The sequence below is a fragment of the Vanacampus margaritifer genome, chromosome 4 (genome assembly GCF_051991255.1).
Source record: "Vanacampus margaritifer isolate UIUO_Vmar chromosome 4, RoL_Vmar_1.0, whole genome shotgun sequence".
Classification (NCBI taxonomy): Eukaryota; Metazoa; Chordata; class Actinopteri; order Syngnathiformes; family Syngnathidae; genus Vanacampus; species Vanacampus margaritifer.
In genome coordinates this window covers 9,874,357-9,890,000 of record NC_135435.1, presented here as the reverse complement: position 1 = coordinate 9,890,000, position 15,644 = coordinate 9,874,357, and the positions used below count along the sequence as shown (strand labels likewise).

At 39.9% G+C, this 15,644-nt stretch overlaps 2 protein-coding genes across 10 annotated transcripts in view; both read right to left on the bottom strand.

Annotated features, from left to right (window-relative positions):
* Window positions 1–273: 273 nt before the first annotated feature.
* Window positions 274–7,271, bottom strand: scamp2l (secretory carrier membrane protein 2, like). Of its 3 annotated transcripts, XR_013293993.1 has the most exons (10): window positions 6,353–7,271; window positions 5,578–5,655; window positions 5,403–5,489; window positions 4,952–5,078; window positions 4,749–4,877; window positions 3,320–3,479; window positions 2,560–2,661; window positions 2,390–2,424; window positions 2,117–2,234; window positions 274–2,002 (listed from the first exon to the last, which is right to left on the bottom strand). XR_013293993.1 is itself a non-coding variant. In XM_077564888.1 (9 exons), the coding sequence occupies exons 1-9, from the start codon at window positions 6,407–6,409 to the stop codon at window positions 1,868–1,870; spliced, it is 993 nt and encodes a 330-aa protein (XP_077421014.1). In that variant the 5' UTR covers window positions 6,410–6,738; the 3' UTR covers window positions 274–1,867. The 3 variants fall into 3 exon arrangements, 2 of the variants coding, with proteins under 2 accessions (XP_077421014.1, XP_077421015.1); XM_077564888.1 differs by lacking the exon at window positions 2,390–2,424 and having other exon boundaries at window positions 6,353–6,738; XM_077564889.1 differs by lacking the exons at window positions 2,390–2,424; window positions 6,353–7,271 and adding an exon at window positions 6,208–6,281.
* A 144-nt stretch (window positions 7,272–7,415) lies between these two features.
* myo9aa (myosin IXAa) overlaps window positions 7,416–15,644 on the bottom strand; it is an 80,463-nt gene continuing 72,234 nt past the window's right edge. For 6 of the 7 annotated variants that reach the window (XM_077564880.1, XM_077564885.1, XM_077564886.1 and 3 more), the window contains 12 exons: window positions 15,565–15,612; window positions 14,609–14,720; window positions 13,844–13,905; window positions 13,447–13,639; window positions 13,194–13,322; window positions 12,516–12,621; window positions 12,310–12,441; window positions 12,096–12,219; window positions 10,031–10,048; window positions 9,155–9,354; window positions 8,933–9,072; window positions 7,416–8,834 (listed from right to left, as the gene is read on the bottom strand). In XM_077564880.1, coding sequence (XP_077421006.1) covers window positions 8,341–8,834; window positions 8,933–9,072; window positions 9,155–9,354; window positions 10,031–10,048; window positions 12,096–12,219; window positions 12,310–12,441; window positions 12,516–12,621; window positions 13,194–13,322; window positions 13,447–13,639; window positions 13,844–13,905; window positions 14,609–14,720; window positions 15,565–15,612 — 1,758 coding nt within the window. In that variant the 3' untranslated portion in view covers window positions 7,416–8,340. The remainder of the gene's footprint in view (window positions 8,835–8,932; window positions 9,073–9,154; window positions 9,355–10,030; window positions 10,049–12,095; window positions 12,220–12,309; window positions 12,442–12,515; window positions 12,622–13,193; window positions 13,323–13,446; window positions 13,640–13,843; window positions 13,906–14,608; window positions 14,721–15,564; window positions 15,613–15,644) is intronic. The other variant, XM_077564887.1, reaches the window with a different exon arrangement.

Sequence of the window (15,644 nt, the reverse complement as noted above, 5' to 3'; positions counted from 1 at the left end):
ACGACCAATCTTGGCTCAGTTTGCTTATGTCACATGATCAAACCCACAAAACGAGCAGTGATTGGTCTTTACCTGCTTCCTTGAGCATCTGTCATGTCACAGCAAGTGGCAAAATGTTTTTAAATGTATTAATTGCATATGAAAAATAATGATGTTATCAAATTAATTCTAGTCAAAATATGAAACTTCTTATAGCTTTTTAAAACGGCTAATAAATCAGGTATGAAGTACCCCTTTAACAAGATGGATGACATCTATATGGACAACACAACATAATATTGAGGGATTTATTGAATCAACTGTCCCATCAGAAGCCCTAAATGTAAATATACATTACAATGGTTTACCAATATATACATTTTGTTTTCATAGAACAAGCCATTCATTTCTTGAGTAAGACAAAAGAGTGACAAAAAGTGATACAACCACAATAAAATAAAACAAATCTAAGGAAACGGGTAGGTTTGCTTAAGGCACAGACATGCATCAAAATCTGTTTGCATTTATAGTGACTTGAGGACTGCGGCCAAATTAAAATGCATTCTGTGGCCATTACTTGTACATTCATTTTTTGTCAGTTTTCTTTTCCCACAAACAACTTGTCTTTGAAGGAAAGATGAATTGTTTTTGGGCATCCTTCATATTTCTCGTCTTCAGCCTGGATTGAGACTACCTGCAAATTTGAAAGTGGCTATCGACTCCAACTACAGATTCGACATTTGTAAAGCTGACTTAAAAATAGAGCAGGAAATAGCAGAATGTAAAACCAGTGACACAAACAGCAGACTTAAGAATGAACATTTTGATCAAATGATGACCTAAGCAGGGGGGAAAGGCACACAAAATAAGTAGAATGTTAAACAAGATTATTAAAGACAAGCTAAAAACGAAGACTGAATTTACCAACGTTGAGTTTCCCATAGGTGCCATGTGTAATACAATTAGCAGTGTCTAGAAAATAGACACATAAATATTGTGTTCTTTTGCTCATTAATCGACTTCCTTGGTGATGGTCTACACATTCTCTCACCAACATAGAATAAATAAAACTGCCAGGCGCCCTTTGAGGATCCAAACAAGCGTAAAATCCTTTACAAATAAAAATGTATACAAAGCAACCAGCTGCTTAAGACAACTTAATGGTAGCTTGTGAACATTACATTTTCACCCTTCATTTGAACAAGCAAAGAAATTCCTTCATGCCCTACCCTTCATTACTCATCAAAAGTATACACAAGAACACGTACAAAAGAGGTCTGCAGTAACAAATAACCTTCACCTAGATTTACAATTGTTGAGGCCGTGCACGTAGAGACTTGGAAAATAATTGACCTCAGCAATGGTTTTTCATGTTTGGACCACAAACATTTTCACATCAATCATGCATCTTTCAATGTTGCTCTCTACCAAATTAGTGTTCCTTCATCATAAAAAAGTCACATCGAAAACAATAATCAAATACTACTTGACAGGATCTAAATCTCACTTGACTGGGCTCTCAAAAACAGCATACAAACATTTGTGGTGATGTAATGAAATTTGCCTGCTTCCTTGCCTCCAACTCAGCTTTGTTAATTTGGTAACAGCCTCATGTTGCACTATAGAGACGAGGGTACGTCCTGCAGAGTGCATTTCAAAACATGCAAGTCATACACCATTTAAGGCCTATATGGCTTGATTTATACACACAGCATACGGCCATGCTCCCTTTATACCACACTTGTTTAACACAAACCACAACCATGTAGCAGCATGAATGTGGTCAAGTCAAGGTCAAGTCCTCCCCCACCCACCCACACTCATGATACACGCACCATGGATAAGACTTGTGCAAGAGAAAATGGGAAAAGGGGCACGGTTTAGCGCTTTAGCTCCTGCCAAAGGCTCCCTGAGCAGCCGACGTGGCAGCAGACTGGAAGGTTCTGCTGGTAATGACGCCGCTGGAGAACTCCTGCTGAGCCTTGGTGAAGCTGGCTCCTGTACGTCTGTATTTGGAGTGGACCTTTATGGATGGGAGAGACACAAGTTCAACAGCAATTTCACAATCAACTCTAACCAAATGAATGACACTGATAGTAACATTGTTTCGGTCTACGAAAAGCTTCATTTGAAATACCATTTTTAGCAGGAAGACGGCCAGGACGGCGTTGACGGTGAAAAAGCCGGCCACCACCATCATGACCACGGCCACAGCCAAGTTTGTGTTGATCATGCTGATGGACGCAATCCAGCCACTGTCAACAATACACACATATAAACGGATCATGTACAAAAGCACTGTGTAAGAGTACACAGCTAAAGCTTCACCAGTGATTAATGGCAACAAAAAAAAGGGTCTTATTGAAGAGACTCCAGAGGAAATGCAAAGAGAAAAGAAGCACACACTTACAAAGTATAGAAACCCTTAAAGAAGACAACAGCGATCTGTCAAAGAGACGCAAAAGAGAAGCTAAAAGTAGAGGCCACGATACCACAAACACACGCAAGAAAACACGACTGCGTCCGTGTTACGGCCGCATGCCACGCCCCCAAGGACTCAACATGCAGGGTCCAACTCACCTGTTGCCCCACCTGGGGATCCCCACCGTCTGGATGATGTACACGGCCACTTGGAAGAAAAAGACAAAGAAGAAGAAAAAGAAGCTGAAGGAGCTGTCTGACCTAGAAAGAAAAGACGGAAACAACACAAGGAAGGAATTGAATCATCAATGGGAGTTACAGCTCAAACTTTGACACATTACATCACGGTCAAGAATCAAAGCACAAAAATCTTAACACATTCACTGCCATTGACAGCTTTAGACGTCAAAAATTCATTTGAACTATTTCTTATTAGTTTAACATATTTTTTAATTGTTGTTAACAAGGGTATGAACCGAGATTTTTTTGTACATTTAGAACAGATATAAAATGTGTGATTAATCATGAGTTAACTAGTGAAGTCATGCGATTAATTACGTTCACAAACTTTAATTGCCTGATGCCCCTAATTTTTAAAAATCTTTTCTTTTTTTAAAAATGTTTTTATTTTTAATAGTTTTTTTTTTTATAAGGAAAAGGTTATTAAAAATTAGGGGCGTCAGGCGATTACAATTTTTTATCGTAATTAATCGCATGATTTACTAGTTAACTCACGATTAATCACAGATTTTATATCTGTTCTAATGCAATAAAAAAAATCTAGGTTTTCATAAATGTTAAACTAATAGAAATCGTTAAAATGAATTTTTGACGTCTATAGCCGTCAATGGCAGTGAATGATTTAATCATCCATTTGGTCCACGAGCACGAAAACAGCAACAAAGTAAGCAGAATGTACCTGAACGCTCTGTACACGGGTCGATACCAGCAGACGAAAGAGACGGGAGTGAAGAGGAGGAACCAGAGGATGGACAGACCAAAATCCACGCCGTACTCAGAGCCCGCCGTGAAGTAGGCCAGGCAGGCCAACACGTTGAGGAACAGCGTGACACTGTGGACTGCGCATGCACACACGCCAGGCCATCAGTGACATACATGAACAGCGAAAGGTTAGAATCGAAACAAACACACTATCATGTGTCTAATCGGGATTTACTACTAATTGCTTTGTTGATTACCAAAGAAATAGTAATAAATTTAAATATGCAATCACTTCCTACATTATAAGGCCTACCTGTAAAATGAAAAAAGGTTGAAAATGAATTCAACATGTTTTTTTTTTTAATTGACAAGATTCATTTTGTATCGACAGCGGAGCCTCCAAAAGCCAAAGTAATCTGTCCGGTGTAACATTCTTAAAAGGTCAACCACTGCATAATAAATTACACTGTCACGGGCAATTAAGTCATTCTGACATTACCACACATACACTACAAATGTTAGGGAATTCAGACAAATTAGAAGAGCGAGAGAAACAAAAACTTTTAAGTTTCACTTTTGAATGTGCACAAGGTGCATTCAGGGACTGCCAACAAAACAGCACATCTCAAACAAAGATGGGGGAAAAAAACATGACCAATGAATGAACCTAAAAACAAAAACAAAGATTGCGCCAAAGTAGTACTTTAATTGCTTTAGCACAAAAACAACAAATAGCTGAACTATTCAGCAAATATTGGAAGATGGGTTTCAAATAAAATCTGCAAATATTCGACATACTGTTACATTGTGTACATAAATTGATATTTACTTATGTTGCTCATATTGTATCGAGCAGCCAGATGCAAGTTCCATGTGTCGATCGATGGTTATCTTAGGGCTGGGCAATATATTGTTATTATGTATCAATTAGGGCTGCATGATATTAGAAAAAAACATTGTTGAATATAGCAATATTAATATTTGGGGAAAATTTAACATGTACCTAAATAAATGACATTTATGAAATGATTATCTAACGAAAGAGTTGCATTTTTTCCATTTTGCGTCCGACTGATAAAAGCATAAAATTCCATTATGAAACAAACCTATTGCATGGCGTTGCGATATGCATGGGCCAATAACGCAATATCCATATATTGTGCAGCCCTTGTATCAATATTGCAAATTAAGACAATATCTGTCAACTGCATGTAAATACCTCCGTTTGCATTGATCACAGCTAAAGGCGACCAATGAAAATCATTGGACGGTGGGATGGAGGGAAACATGCACTCTATGATCACTCTATATTGTGAGTCAAGATCAATGGCAAAATTGAGTAAAAGGCCAGTGGGCGTGCTCTGCAGTACTGATGGATATCATATGGTGGGACGCAGGACACTTACACATCCAGAGGTAGTACATTCTTTTGCAGATCCAGCGATATTCCTCTGGGATGTCTGTCTCAAAGTCTTGGTAAAAGCATGGCTTCACAGGAAAGAACTTGGGCAGGGGCGGCCAGTTGTTCTCGGTGACTGGTGGTGAAAAATCACAAAAGTTGCGCTTCACCGCAAAAGTTACACTCATTTAACAAACTGCAGTGACTTACCGCCCGAGTTTTGGGGTGTCCTGTTCTGCAGCTCCTGCTCCTTTCTGTCCAACTCTGCTGCTTTCCTCTCCAGCTCTTCTTGCTGCTTGATCAGATTAGCTTGACCTGCAGTTGTCGCAGCAGATTCCTGTTGGGCGACAGGGAAGTTGTTGGGTTATATGCAGCCATTTCCTTAAAGCAGCCTTGCGACGGACACCAAAGAGGTATCATTTAGACCATATTTTAGTATTTAGGTCCAGGGTCTAACCCGCCTCTCGCCCAAGTTAGACGGGATCATCTTGAGCTCATGCATGATTCTAATGAGGGCATTAAGTGCTTGAAAAAAATGGATGGATGAACATCTATTTGTTTCCAGTCAGGTGACTGTGATGACCTCAACTTGAGATTTGACATTGAAAGTGACAGGACAGCAACCCACAGGTGTACAAAATAATAATAATAATCGTCTCACTTGTGGACTCTGCTCCACAGAAGTTTGCAGTATGGCGGGCTGAGATGATACAGCTGAGATGGGGATGGTCGTGTCACTGCTGTCTTTCTGTGGAACACCATGGAAAGCAGGTTATTAAAGATTGAAATAATTGAAACATTATTAAAAAAAAAAACAGCTCACCAATTCAACTCACCATTTCAGTTAAGGAGAATGGATTGTATTCCCGAATATTATGAATGGCTCCTTGGGTGGCTCGAGTGACAGAAGCATCCTAGAAAAGAAGTTAGCATAGTATTCATATTATCACTGGTCATATTTATTCATGAAAAGGGGAACAGTGGATGCTCAAGACTACATTTTAAGTGGAGCAATACTGCAGGTTCAGACAGTTCAGGAAAAACATTTCAGGTTATTTATTTCCTTAACTATTAAGCAACCCATGGCTCTGGAGCCTTTAGGTCTTTGTAAAGAGGTTAAACAAACACCTTTCTTTAGCAAATATGGCACAAAAACGAGCATGTACGCCACTCAAAATCAACATTATTGACAATTTAAGTGATTACAGGCCAAACACACGAAAGGGCCCATTATATTAATCCAAGCCCTCAAAGGGTAACAACGTTCTTAACGCAGTAGATTTATTTCAGAAATGTTTTAAATTGTTTTATAAACGGCGATGTGGAGCCAGACTATTGGCTGAATACCAGCAGGCACCTGTTGCGACTGTTCAGGTTATACGACCTAGTATCTATTTGAAACCCGCTTCATATTCTTCTCTTTATAAACAGCTAATATTTGGACAACATTTCATATTTATATTTACTTAAAGTGACGCTTGCTTGGGTAGGAAATGTTGAAGCCATACCCAGCAACCGACCAAACTGGTTTCGGTAGCCAGTATGTCCAAAAGCCCAAACTATGGCTAGAAGTCATTTCTCGGTTTAAAAAGGAGCAAAACAAAGCCTCACCTGGAAGGGATTTACGTCCACGGGGTCAGCGAACGGGTTGGTGTCATATTCCGACATTGTGGCGTTGTGTTTTCCTTCTCGACAAACAAGACAGGCACCTTGTTGTACCCTGCTCTTGACGGCGCCGCTACGACGTTCTGCGCATGCGTCACTCGACAGGTAAACGCGTCACAGTAGGCTGGACGCGTCACTTTTCATCGATTTTACGCCAGACGGGGAAAAGGTTTATCTCATGAAATTAATTTTACTGCGAGGCAAACACGTTTAAAACACTAGTCACATACCTACACGGATTCACGCTCAATTTGTGTTTGGATTAAAAAAAATAAAAAAAATAATAATAATAATAAATCCGAAAACGTCTTGGTGTATCACGTAATAAACCAGCATTGCTTTGATGATGTAGCAACCTTTTAATGTCACTTTTCAATAATTTTTTTTAAAATCAACATTTACAAAAATATTGATTCTGTAGCCTTGATACCGCTCCAAAACTACAATTTGTACTAACAGCAGCACATTATTCATTATTATTATTATCATACCTGAATAGGGTAAATGGACTGCTTTTATCGCTTTCTCTACATCATATGGTTCCCAAAGCGCTATACAATGCCTCACATTCACCCATTCATACAGCAATGGACGGCTGCTTCCAGATCCACTGGGAGCAAATCGGTGTCTTGCTCAAGGACACTTCGACATGGGTTGAGGATCGAAACCACAACCTCACGGTTGGGAGACAACCACTCTAGCACTGAGCCATGCCACCCCATGAATATGTCGGTCAGAAATGAAACATACTTATATAAATAATTAAACTCAAATTACACAGAGGAAGAGAAATCCTTCAGATACAGAATTTGACAAGGCTTGATAAAAATAATCCAATGTTAAAAAATTAAATTATTTTTGGACACAAAGCACAATGGCACATTTAAATCTTATGACTATTAATCATTCATCGTAGAGGCCATGAAGACCTTGATCTTTTCCGATGTAACACTTTCTTGAAACAAAGTGGCACTTTTAGGCTAGATGACGGAAAACACGAAGCAAGACAGACAACATGGTGGGTTTATGTTATTTTTGGTTGCTATTGAGCAAACAGTCAGTGAGGGTTTGATACTAGGGTATCACAATAGATGGCATTTTTGTTCACTACACTGTACATTACAGTTGTATGGCTGTTAAATAGTTAATGCAAGGATTCTATACACATCTGACATTGTTCGCAGCGTGCAGGAATTACACACCAGCTAACTTGGTCCCTTTGATGGTGGTTGTCTCCCTTGTAGCGTGGAAAAGTAGCATTTAAGTAGTCTCTCATGAGCGCTTGGCACATGAACACACATATACAGCCTCCATTGCCCAATTCTGTAAGTTCTGACCAAAATAGCTATAAAAAAAAAAGAGAGAAGATAAATATTTGACTGACTACCCAGCATAAGCTGGTGTTCCGGCTTTGTACAGTATTTATATCTGTATAGGCTAATAAGAATTTGTGTGACATTAAAATTCATTAAATACAAGGGAAAAATACATTTTGTAATCAAACAACCACTGTATACATTGATTGATATAAACTGTAAACTCATAGAGCAGCTAATAATTGTGAGATTTCGGTTCAATGCAACATCCGCTATCCCAGATGTCATGTTTTCTTTTTGTAGGACATTGCTTCAGCATTTCCAGCCTGGGACTATTGACTGAAGCTGTGGTCTGACATATTCAAACATTCCCTTTGCTGTCCTCCAGACCAGCGCGTCTCCTCTTGGTGCCGAGTGTAGAGCTGCCAAGGCACTGTGAGAGCTTGGGTGGCTGCTTTGGCCGCAGAAGTGGAGCTCCTTCCCGCTGGCAATCTTTGTAGCTCTACAATGGCCCCCACATGGTGGTGGGAAAACTATACACGGCACTTGGGTACAGTTCTTGAACATGTTTTAAAGGCTAAGTAAGCGTACTTTCTGAGTGTGTCATCATTGGGTCCTTCATACCATGAATTCATTACTGCCGTACAACACCAGCTGCTGCTGTAGGTCGGGTGGCTCCCTGCTGTGACCGCCACTTTCTCTGCTATGCCTCTGGGATAAATGTTTGCCCCCCCTAAGTTTCTGTTTGCCTTTCTCTGGGTTGAAGGTGCCACGGCTGGTAAACTGTGGTCTTTCATCAAACACGCTATCCAGCTCTGCTGTAGGACTACAGCTTAAACTGTCAAAGCGGGAAGCTTGAGGTGCATGCTGGGCATGTGATGCGCCGGAGCTTGAAGAGGGAGACTTAGAAGTGGAGTGGAATCGAAAGCCACGGCTGGTATTAGAGATGGGGGAAGGCGATGACTGGAAGTGTGATGAGGAGGAGTAAGGGGAAACACTGGAGGAAGAATCCACTGAATCCAGTGAGTCGGGTTGCTGTCTCATAGTGCGATGTCGGGGGCTTTTTCCATCAGACCTCCGAGACCAAGGGGAAGTCAAAACGGAACCTCTATCTGAAAGACATGGACAATTTACATTGTCATCTTTACAGGAAAGGATTTTTTGATGACACATGTAGAGCTGTATTTTCAGTTTCTATACAGCGGCATACCAGAAAACTCAGAAATGACTTCAGAGTCCACATTGAGGTTTTCAGAGCTGTCCGCTGTACCGATAGAGGCCTCTGACTCCAGAGTCTCATCATCCGATGCTCGTGGCTCCAGAGTCAGCATCTCGAAAGTCAGCTCCTCTCTGTTGCAGGAATTCACATTAGCATGTGAGCTGAGCACGCATCATTAGCTACTTGGCAATTATGTGCAGTGACAGCATTTACTTCTCTTTTTGCAGGCTCTCAATTTGCTCCGTCAGCACTCTCTCCTCCTGCTCCATTGCTGCGTGCTGATGCTCGGAAATTTCGACCAAAGACTCGTCTCCCTCGCTCTCTTCTTTTACGACGTCCGTTAAAGACTTCAGTCGCGGGCTCACGGGAGGCGAAGGCGAATGGAAGCTCAGACGCTGAAAGTGACCCTTTCCCTGGAAAAAAATAATAATGGGATGAGAGCAGGGTTCAAGTTATGGGAGCCAATGGGAGATCCCCAGGAAGTGCACCTTAGCTCCCATAAAGAAGGTCAATTCATCAATCTGTGGGGGACTCTACATTAAAAAATATAGGGTTGTCTTTCAGGTAAAATGTACAGGTCAGGTGCATATCAAAATATTTGAATATCATAGAGAAGATTCAGATTTCAGAAGTTCACAAAAAAGTGAAGGAATTTCACTCTTCTGAATTATTATGTAGATTTAATTAAGACAACAATTTCCTACCTAGCTACTGCAATAATAATAATAATAATAAAGACTTTTCTTGAGCTGGTGAATTTGGGGTTTCATCAGCTCGAAGCCATAATCATCAAAGTACAGGAGCTTATGTTCTAAAATGCGATTCATGTTACTCCCACTGAGATGCACGTGTATTATTAATGCTGACGTCACATAAATGCAATACTTGGACAACAAATTTACTCCTACATTTGGAGAGACCCCCACGAAGCTCATGTTGTCTTCAATGTAATTCCAGACCCTTTTCATGCATTAGAACTTAGTTATTGTGTATGAACCATGGGAAATGCAGCACAGCACAAAAACAACACCCACAAGCCACAAGACAGTTGACGACAACAGATACACCAGTGATCAACACATACGTTACCTTTTTAGGTGCATGCGACTGTGAAATAGACATGAACACGAAATGAGAAAGTTGCAAATAGTTTTACTGACATGACATCAGTTTAAGGCAGCTACTAAACAAGTCTTATAATCACAATGTACACACATTGTGACACTATCACCTAGGACAAAAATAACGTGAAATCAGTGCGCAGTTATACTACGGATACTTTCTTGTCACAAAAAAGATTTATGAGTTTTTGTTCTTTCATGACTTAATTCAGGGTTAACAGAAAAAGTGAGCAAATCTGCTGCATCAAAAATATACATACAGCAACACGAATGAGGAATTTTGGTGACTTCGAAAGTTTTTCAATGAAATGAGCTTCATACCGTTGCCTCTTAACTTTTTGTGTGTCATTTTGAGTGACTGCAACTTCCCTGAAGCCATTGAAATAGTGCTCATTGGATACCAATGCCCACAAACGCTACAATGGACAGTCAAAGGAGCTCAACAATGTCAAAACGGATCTGAAAACGCAAATCATTGACCTGAACAAGTCAGGAAAGTTGCTTGGAGCCATTTCAAAGCAGCTGCCGGTCCTAAGACCAACAATGCAAGCAATTGTTCGCAATTGCTGTTGAGAGAAAATTGGTTAAAAGGGTGAAGAGTCAACCGAGAACCACCAAAAAGCAGATCTGCCAAGAATTAGAAGCTGCTGGAATACAGCTGACAGTGTCCACAGACAAGTGTGTTTTTGCATCGCCATGGACTGGGAGGCTGTCGTGCAAGAAGGAGGCTCTTGCTCCAAATGCAGCACCTTAAAGTTTGACTGAATATTGCTGGTGTGGAGCAATAAGTTTGGAGGAGAAAAGGTGACCATGCCTACCGTCGAGCCAAACTCGCATTAAAAGTGGTAATGGAATGACTAAATCAAGCTAGAATTAAGGTTTTAGAATGGCCTTCCCAAAGTCCTGACTTATTAAACCCAACTGAGAACATGTGGACAATGCTAAAGAAAGTCCCTGTCAGCAAGCCAACAAATTGAACTGAACTGCACCAATTCTGTCAAGAGGAGTGGTCAAAGATTCAACCAGAAGCTTGTGGTTGGCTACCAAAAGCGCCTAATTGAAGTGAACATGGCCAAGAGACATGTAAACAAATATTAGCATTAGTATGTATATTTTTGACCCAGCAGATTTGCACACTTTTTCTGTTAACCCCGAATAAAGTCATAAAAGACCCCCCCGCCCCCCCAAAAAAAAAATTGACAAGGAATTAGCCGTTCCAATTACTCTATCAGAGAAAAATCTGAGTTATAGAAATAACTGGAAGCTTGAGAGAGCCATGACATTATGTTCTTTACAAGTGTATGTAAACTTTTGATCATGACTGTATATGCTCATGCAGGTGCAACATTTCAACACGACAACAAGTTTGGACATTTTTTACAAAGACATCTTTATTTCAGTGTGGAAAGGGGAATGTACTGGATTACGGCAGCTTCCTCATCGTTGTTTGTACAATATTTTAGTCTTAAAAGGATTTCACTTATTGCAGGGCTGTTCTGGACATAACCTGATGGGGGGAGATTTGCTTTACTTTTATATTAGGGTCATGTTTTACAGATTTTAAATATTTATGAGATCATGATGTTGGACAAGAGGACCTGGGTCACTATCTCTAAATCGTATCATCCTAAATCATCAAATCGGCATGCCTATGGACATTTGCTTTGTGCACCGGGGGCACAGCCATGCAGGATTATTATTATTTTTTTTAAGTGCATTTTCCAAACAATTTTTTCACAACCTTGAAGCATGGAGTTCATACTTGCAAAGTGTTTCTTTTGCATTTTGAGATCATTTGTTTGATTAAACCTGAGTCTGAATCAAATGTATTATTCATGTCGTAAGTGTTACTGTCTTAAGGTCTTGCAACTTGCACTGTTGCACGTCGTTTCGCACAAAATGAAACAGCTGTTAGTGTATGTTACTGTTTAGAGGTTAGGGAGCGTCTGAAAAGGATGAAAGCACAGAACAAAAGTAACATACGGGTTACTTAGCCTTTTCTGAAGGACATAACAGTCCCAGTTTGATCTTACCATTGATCTTCGGATGAAAGTCAGTCTGCATTTGGCCTTATTTTCCGCAAACTCCAGGGTGTTGATGTCCTTCAGTCGCACTTTGTACTTTGTCATCTGTTCACAAATGACAAGTTCCACACACCTGTAGAAAGATAAAAATACACCTCAGTGTGCTTAAAAACATTGCATGACCACAAAGATTCACTTGACTAGAGAGGTGGAGGCCGCTTACGCTGTGGTCTTGCCGATGTCCTGGACACTCTGAAGTGGATCAATAGTGTCTGGACAGCGCAGAATACAGGGAGCAAAAACGATGGCCAAGGCATTCGCTGACATACGGTTTGTCTCCTCTTGCAACGCAATCCTGAAAGTATGAATTCCGTATCTCAATAATTCATCAATAACTCATTTTAAAATGCTTAGATCATTTGCATTTACCTGACAAGATGAAATATGAGCCGTTCCAGTGTGTTCAGGTGAGTTCTGCTTAGCTGGTCAACAACTGAATACACCCCTCTTATCATTTCTTTTCGATCCTGCAAACCTGAGAAAGGACAAACGGGTTTATTTTTTGGCAGTCACAAAAAGTGCAGCAGGAGACATTTTAAAGTGGAAGTCAACCTTAAACATTTCTTGACAATAGCATGTTATATGTGACCTCACTAGTCTAAACATGACATTCTGATTAGATTTGTGGAATAAGAGTTATGAAGCAAAATCCAGCCGTTTTAGGAGGCGGCCATCTTGCCATTTGCTGTCGAATGAAGATGACATCAATGTTGTTCAGGTCTCAGGTAACAACCAATCACGGCTCAGCGTAAGAAAACAGATGTTTTCAGGTTCTGAAAACGGGTGAGCTGTGATTGGTTGTTGCCTGAGCCCTGAGCAAAATTTATGTCATCTTCAGTCGACAGCAAGTGGGAAAATGGATTTGGAATGGAACGAGATGGATTTTTTTTTTTTTAAACGGCTGGATTTTGCTGCTTAACTCATATTCTACTAACGTAATATATAACCTTATTTAGACCATTGGGGCTGCATAGAACATATTATGGAAAAAAAAAAAAATATATATATTTTGACTTCCCCTTTAACACGTACAAGCTGATGACTTACCACTAGCACGTATAAACTCCTTATACAGCTCAAACGTCATCAGAGGACTCGGCAGGTCTCGCAACCACTGCTTGAACACACTAGCAATCACATGGATGTTGTAGTCGTCCAGATTCATACTCTCCACATCTGTGGCAACACGCAGACAGCACAGAAAAACAAAACAAAGTTAGATGTGAATAAGGAGCCATCTTCAAAATCTTTGGTTTCAACATCCATTTTTCACCGTGTGTAACTGGTCCCAAAAATGTACCTGTGTCAAGTCCCTGTTTCAGTTCTCTAATTTTATTGGTGGAGCCCGATTTCCGATAGATTCCCTCAGTGTAGAGGCCGTGCATCTCGATGTGGTTGATAAGCTTCTCCACCACAAGGGGCACCGTTCGCTCATCATTTGTCAGGCGTGACACCTCCACACCAAATTGTTTGGGGGAAAGCTCTGGGTCAAACTGCTCAAAGAGACAGAAATATTACTCAATTACATAAGCAGACACAGAATACAAAAAAAAAAAAAACATGGCCCATTGCCAGCTTGGTAATACTGTAGTCAAAAAGTATTTTTTTCTATTAGTGTACAGTGTTAATGCATACATAGTTGCACATAGGCTCCAATAACACAATTCAAGTCATTAGACTTTTTGTGGCTGTCTCACCTTCTTACTGCATTTGGTGGTGGTCTTTTGGCAGCACTTTCTGTGGCAGGCGTAACGGCACACTGGGTAAACACAGCCAGAAAAGTCAAACACATTATTCCCATTATCCACACAGAAGCAGTGCCGCCTCATCTTTCAGCAAGTCCAGGCAGAGACAAAAAACGATGAGATGAAAACGGCAGAGCAGCATTGGCAGGCATGAGGAGAATATACTGAGCGAAGAAAGGACAAATTGTGAGAAGAAATTTCTGGAGTCACAGACCCCATGAGTCCAGTTGAAGACAATCTGATTAGGACACAGGAGGAAGTGAGGACGGGATGTGACTTTCAAAGGCCAGACTCACTCAGACACTGTATATGTGCATTATATGGTGCATGCTTGAGCGAGATCATGAGGAAGTCTTTAAGAAGCAAAAGGCCATAATGGTCGCTGCATGAATCAATGCATAAAAGTGTTATCTAACACTAATCAAATAATATCTACTTACAGGAAGTGTTATTTTAGGTCATAAGTGATCTATTATGTGGTCTTATCACATGACCACAACCCTGTCAGCAGTGAAGTGTTTTTTAGAGCAAGAAGTGGACTTTCCTTCTGGCAAACATACAAAACTAGTAGAATTGTTAATAAAGTTCTTCAGTGAGATTAAATGTTTGGTCTCTTTTTGTTTTCAGAAATCATGTAGTTTTATGAACGAGCATTTCAACTATTTTCACAAATGAATCATTTAAAAAATCTACTTTTGACTGCGTTCGCATACTCACGTTTGCAAACACAGGCACGATCCATCATCCAGATGAGTGATGAGCAGTATTCACAGTATGTGGGGATGCTATATTGGGTGGATTTGAAGATGTGGCCATTATGCTCCTCAACCTATATATGGGAGTAAAGCACATCTTTAAATGTTAAACTGCACAAGAACAGTATATATCATTGTTTGGGGCAAAAGTACTAGAAAACACCTCTCAATTATTTAATTAATTATTCAATCAGTTTGCCATGAATCTTAAATCTTCAGCATAAAATACATTTTGGGGAATAGAACGCCAGTTTCTGTTCCCAATACTAGACAAACAAGTTACAACAACGTTTTATAGTGAGCCCTGTTGGCCTTATAATTCTGGATAAATTTACAAAAACTAAAGACAGAGAGACCACAGACTAAAATCGTGTAAGAATAATGTAAGGTGTCTTCACACTTGTACATTATATACAGAACACCAACAAGCCCTAATGTTATGACCAGTTGCACAATATAACATCCAAATTACACAATTATTATATATTTAAAGTATTATGTTGTAATTATGCAATCAGTCCACAACTGTGTTTGCATTGGTGTGCAGTAGCATGAAAGTTTAAACACAAAATATTAGTAACAGCATAATACTGAGAGCTGTTGCTAAGTTGTTGTTTTTTTACACTCTCATGAAACTGAGGTTAACAAAAATATTAGTTGCAGCTCTCATTATGATGCAGCACAGTTCTCCATCTCTGCAAACTCCAACTCCCATAAAGAACAATGAAAGTGTGTGACATTATTCATTTGCAAAGGCAGAATATTTGATAGCATGCTTATACTGCATTATCATTGTGACTGGCTGGTGTATACACTTGAATAACTCAACACGGTGTATTAAACAGAATGTAAAGGCAAGCAATCTTCTTTTTCATTTTAAAATAACTATGCAATGATGATGTCATCAAAGAAACCTACAATGTCTGCATCTTTCTTCCTCCGTTTTTTGCGTTCAGGTTTCGGTTGCTGTAAAACAAACACACACATCAGAAACATGA